The 5,631-nt window shown below is 48.5% G+C and overlaps 1 protein-coding gene across 3 annotated transcripts; it reads right to left on the reverse strand.

Moving 5' to 3' along the window:
- Nucleotides 1-1,735: 1,735 nt before the first annotated feature.
- On the reverse strand, nucleotides 1,736-5,044 carry LOC119307085 (homeobox protein knotted-1-like 11). Of its 3 annotated transcripts, none has more exons than XM_037583177.1 (7): nucleotides 4,913-5,035; nucleotides 4,685-4,838; nucleotides 3,921-4,041; nucleotides 2,385-2,569; nucleotides 2,164-2,295; nucleotides 1,919-2,055; nucleotides 1,736-1,828 (listed from the first exon to the last, which is right to left on the reverse strand). In XM_037583177.1, the coding sequence occupies exons 1-7, from the start codon at nucleotides 4,993-4,995 to the stop codon at nucleotides 1,789-1,791; spliced, it is 852 nt and encodes a 283-aa protein (XP_037439074.1). In that variant the 5' UTR covers nucleotides 4,996-5,035; the 3' UTR covers nucleotides 1,736-1,788. The 3 variants fall into 3 exon arrangements, with proteins under 3 accessions (XP_037439074.1, XP_037439077.1, XP_037439075.1); XM_037583180.1 differs by having other exon boundaries at nucleotides 4,685-4,843; nucleotides 4,913-4,930; XM_037583178.1 differs by having other exon boundaries at nucleotides 1,778-1,817; nucleotides 4,913-5,044.
- Between the last annotated feature and the right edge of the window lie 587 nt (nucleotides 5,045-5,631).

Genomic DNA, 5,631 nt, shown 5'->3' on the forward strand with positions numbered 1-5,631 from the left:
TAACTGAAACAATTCAGAATACTCAACGGACAGAGCTTTCTCATGGAAGTAATGCTCCTCCTTGACATTCACCATGAGGGACAATCGATCAGAAATCTTGGTAATGTTCATGTAGCATTGATGCAATTCATACATTCTCGTTGGGAGGTTCTTGACCTTGTCTGGCTCGACCAAAGGTTCGCCCCGGACATATTTCCGTTTTATTTCATCCTCTCTAAGCACAGGCATGGGCTCGATCTCGAGGAGTTGTCCAACAGTGATGTTGAGAACTTCAGCCTGCATTATATGGTCCTTGGTTATTACCACATTGCCCACCTCGGAAACGTAAACTGTTTGCCCACAATAATAGTGGGCGCACGTACTGTCACGTGTTGTTGGCACAACAAGTGAGGGGATCGATTGCGCCGCCTGTTCTCCCAGCTGGGGAATGGTTTTCCCGCATTTTTTGACAGCTGCTTGTTGTTTGCTCGATCCCGAGCTCGCCTCCTTATGTAGACGTGCTCGATTTAACTTCCTGATGTGGCGCTCATAGTCTGTGTCAACAGGCTTGGGAGCTGGTGGTTGAGTCATACGAATGAAGTGGTCAATCGTTTCCTCAGGCACTTTCTCCCTTGGCGGCGGTGGCGGTTTCGGTGCAAAATGGGCTTCCACCTCGGCCTTCGATATGGCTATGTTTTACTCCTCGGACTTGTCATAAGGCCTCTGCGGAAGAGGCGTGAGGCTTGGACCATATTTATATCGCTTGCCTCCGCCTGTACTTCCTGTACTACCTCAACTCGTACCGCTACGCACCATAGCTGCGAGGTGTCTCTTTCGCGATTGCTGAGGCGGCGGAGATGGCTGACGGGGCTGAGTTGGATGAGGAGGAGTGGCCTGAAGCTGTGCCAGACTTGGAGGAGTGGCCTGAGGTTGTGCCGGACTTGGAGGAGGAGTGGACGTCTGACGCTGTGGCGGACTTGGAGGAGGAGGAGTGGCCTGACACTTTGCCGGACTTGCAGGATGAGTGGCCTGACACTTTGCCGGACTTGGAGGATGAGTGGCCTGACACTTTCACTACTAGAAAAACCCCTACTAATGGCGCACCTAATATGGCCATTAATGGCGCATCAATGGTGCGCCATTACTAGCACGCCATTAGTAATTTTTACTAATGGCGCACCACTGGTGCGCCATTAGTATCTGGTATACTAATGGCGCACCTAGCAGTGCGCCATTAGTATACCATTCGGTGCTCCACTGATATTCCCTCTAGGTGCGCCACTAGTAATAAAGGAAGGTGCGCCATTAATAAGGGCTTAAATGCGCCACTAGTAATGTATTTGGAAAACAAAAAAAAAATCCAATTTTACAGAAAACAACCTATAAGGAAAATAATTTAAAGACAAAAAATGAAATAGAATCATATTTTTATTAAAGTAAGAATATTACAATGTCTTTACAAGTATCCAATAAAAGGAAAATTGCAAGGAAATAAAAGAAAATCCTAAAACTAATCTTCTAGTAATCTTTTCTTCTTTTTCTTCACATTATCCCTGCAAAATGTAACAAAATAAACAGAAATACAAACAAACTATTTATAACATGTCAATATTGTCATTTTTTGTAACATGTCAATACTGTCTTTTCCAGAATTACATGGTGTGAATATTGTATGAGTAAGATTATAATGGAAATGAATTGCAGAGGACATATGAGGTTCAACACTAATCATCGACAAGATGGAAGCGCTATGTACATATATGGGGCATTCGTTCTTTGTTCTTCGCTCTCCGACAGACCGCACCCACCCTACCAGGACTGCTCGGCGTTGCCCTCACCTGCATTGTTCCTTTTTTTTTGAGAATGAAAGAGAGGGAATGAAAACCTGAGCGATTTCAAGCATGTGATGAAAGGATTGTTTTTGGGCCGATCGTCGTACCTTTTTCTCTTGCTCTTGTCTGACGAGGACGAGGTAGGGTTGCTGTGCCAGTTCCGCTTGCGCTGGTTGATGAACCAGTTGTTGATCTGCTTCAGCTGCAGCCCCGTCTCCTGCACCAGCCGCGCCTTCTCCTCCTCCTAGCAATACCCACCAGCGATGCTCATCAGTAGCACAACAAGAATTGCATGCAAAATGGTGACAAAGTTGCTGGCGATGACGGTATATGCGGGATGTCTGTCACATACAGTTGGGTACGGCCATTTGGCGTGGGCTTGCCACCAAGCTTTCAGGGTAGACGCCGTGTCCCCTGGGAGCTTTCCGGCTCTTCGCTTCCGCAGTATCTCCTCCCTGATGTCCACAAGCTTTTCTCTATACCCCTGCAAAGTCAGGAAAATAATTTTGTTTACAGTTCAGTTTGGACACCAACATAGTGGCAGCTGACAGAATGGAAGGCAGCGAGTTTTACCTGTTTAAGCTCATGCTTCAGCTCTTGCCTCACGCGCTCGACCAGGGATCTCTCACCCTCGGTTAGCATTCCGAAGCCCTTGCCATCTGACACATCATTCCCGTCAAACATGTTGCTCTCACTGTCGACCGGATTGTCTTCGTCATCGGACATAGTTGCCCCGGTGCCTTCACCAGGAGATGCCCCTATAGGAAGAATCGATATTAGCAAAACTCAGAACTGGCCAATCTCCAACTTATCCTGGTCACATTTATATTGCGTCTTGCCTTGGCAGGTACTTATTCTTGCTCTAGTTTTTTTTTCAGTACAATATATAACTAAGCCTATCCAGGCTTAATCTTGCTCTATTTTTTTTTCTGACACAATTCTCATTATTATCTGAAGGCAAACTTCCATGTTCAAGCATATGCCTCTCATCGTAAACTGATTGATGATTACACATACAAACAGATTATGCAAAGTTCTATTGTCAACAAAAAAAAAGAAAAATCACTCCCTTTGGTTTTCACAGCGACACCAGTTTCCAGTGTGACTGGATATTGGCATGGTTTTCTCATAGGTGTGTGCCTCGTGATGCCTATAGGCAGAATGGTGGAAAATGTGACGTAGCAAAAGGAACTAAAAACAGTACTATATGCAGACAATCAATATCCATGAATTAAATTCAAGTAAAGTACAATTCCACTAGAAATTTTGTAGCCATGTCAGTTCATTTTGACGATGAAGCATTATTCAATATGCAACACTTTTTTTGCACTACGCAAGGGGCTTCTTTTCCTATATGGATTATATGTCATTTTGACAAGCAACATAAAGTATCTGAAAGGGTAACCCTTGTGTGATGGTTCCCGATTATATAGTCCGTGACTGTTCCGTGTGGAAGCTAATTGCAGTAGACATATTAAGAGAGACTTTATCAGGACAGCTTAGCTAAGATTATGAACGCAAGGTACTGTCGGTTCAGTTGCATGGTTGGTGCAACACAAGGTTCATGAATAACTGCCACATACACCGAACTGAAATCTCAAAAGGTACAGCTTTGAAGCCAGGTCCAACAGCTCAAAGTCTGCAACTCTTGTAACTAATAATAATATATAAGAAGGAACCGGTACTACTATAAAGGTGGACCTAGTATCTCATAGGACCTACAAGGGTGTGAATTATGACCTATATTTTCTATCACGACGCGCAATAATACAGGAAAATGGCCAGTCATCGAGCTCTTTCTAGTTGAGTTGAAAAACAAAATATAAGATGTTTTTGCAGTTCTTATATTCTGGTACAGAGGTAGTATTTGTGTTATGTTTGTACTCGCTGGATGCAGAGAGCAGAAGCAATGGATCCCTTCTTTTAAAAAAGAATTCCCCTGTGGTTGAGATCCTATGAAACGGCGCCCCTCATGTAGCATGATACTTACTGTGACTATCAACCTCTTAGTAAGCATGTAGTGTAGAGATTGTAAAACCCTCTTCCTAGAGAATTTAAGAAGCACTTATCTTGCTGCTGAACTGATGAAGTTAAGATGATGTATGGTACCTGTAAGACTCTGCAGAGTTTGCTCGAGCTCCCAGCAGGCCATCACCGCCTCCATGGCGTGGACGCGCACATGCTGCTGGAGCTGTTCCTTGAAGGAACAGAGGAGCAGCACATAGTGTGTCTGCAACAAGGAAAACAGAACCTTTAGAACACATATATAGAGAAAAAGGCAGGTGGTCGATAATAACCTTTACACAAGGAGAATTGCCATTTCCAGGCAAAGGAAGGAGCCCCTGCTTGCCTAGCAAAGGGACACTTGTAGTTGTTTTTTGGGGTTTGTTTTTGTCTCTATCGCAGAGGTGAGGCGCTTGTGGTTGAGGAAACAAAGTTGCTCACAGCTAGAGCCTAGAGCACGCAGTAAATTATTTGGAGGTGGGATGGGTAGCAATCAAGGGATGAACTAGCATAATACTCATAGTTGAAGAAGCTAACTTTAACCAAATCCAACGGCGGAGGTTAGCGAGTGCTAATAATCCCATGTGAGCTCGTGCGCAACCAATCAAACATGTTGTGTGCGTTGGAAGAAAAAGGTAACCTGGCTTAGCCTGTTTGAAATCCCAATCCCAGTCCCAACACGAGCAGGGCAATTTCATCGCCAAATCCCATCCAATCCCCAAATTTTCGAACCACACACGCACGCACACCGCGTCAATCTACTACACATAACATAGAGCACGCGCGGGGCAGCCCGGCCCAGCCGGTGCGGGGCGTCCGTACGCGGCGTGAGCGTGAGGTGAGGAGGCCTGGTGGTGGTAGCAGCTCACCATGAAGAGGTCGAGCTCCTCGCCGCCGGCGGGCGCGGCGGCGGGGGGCACGGGCGGCGGGGCGCGCGCGGCGATCTGCGCGGCGATGCGGGGGAGCTGGTCAACGGGGGTGGCGACGCGGAGGCAGGCGACGTGCGCCTCCAGCAGCAGCAGCCTGCCCTGCACATAAAACGAACCAATGAGGGGACGGGAGGGGAGATGAAGAAGATGGCCTGGAGCCACACGCACCATGGTCGGGGTCGGAGATCCGTCACCGGAGATGGCCTGCAGCCGTCGTCTGTCGCCCGGAGGTTGAGGCGTCGTACCTCCATGGCTAGGCTAGGCTAGGGTTTCTGGCATCTCCGTCCTGGCTTCTGTCGGCCCTGGATGGATGGTCGCGGCTCAGGTCGATGACGGGACGATGCGCCATGGATCTGGATCTGGGCGCTCCTCACCTCCCTGGAAGCTCGCCGAAGAAGGCCTTCCCTTCCCTCCCCTCCTCTCCTCTACTGGGAGAGAAGAGGAGAGAAGAGAAGAGAAGGTGAGGTGCGGCAGCGCTGCAGGGAGAGGAGGCCGCCATGACCGGGCTCCTCCTGCTGCCATTGTCTCCATGGCATCGGGCTAGGGTCTCGGCCCGACCAGGCAGACAGAGGAGAGGATAGGGAGGTCGCCGGCGCGGCGTGGATGGGGAGAGGAGGCCGCCGGAGAGGTGATGCGGAAGAGGAGATCGGCGGCGGCGTTGGGTCAGAGCCAGAGGAGAGGCGGGTGGCTGTGTCAGGAGGAAGGGGAGGGGAGAGAACGTGACTAGAGGGAGGGGATAAGGGGTGATAGCAATGGCGCACCGGTAGGGGGTGCGCCATACGTATAGATAGCAATGGCGCATCTCTTACTGGTGCGCCATTACTAGTTAAAACTAGTAATGGCGCACTTTCCCCCTGGTGCTCCATTGGTAAGTCTGGGGAGGGGTG

Source organism: Triticum dicoccoides, chromosome 5B (assembly GCF_002162155.2).
Source record: "Triticum dicoccoides isolate Atlit2015 ecotype Zavitan chromosome 5B, WEW_v2.0, whole genome shotgun sequence".
NCBI lineage: Eukaryota > Viridiplantae > Streptophyta > Magnoliopsida > Poales > Poaceae > Triticum > Triticum dicoccoides.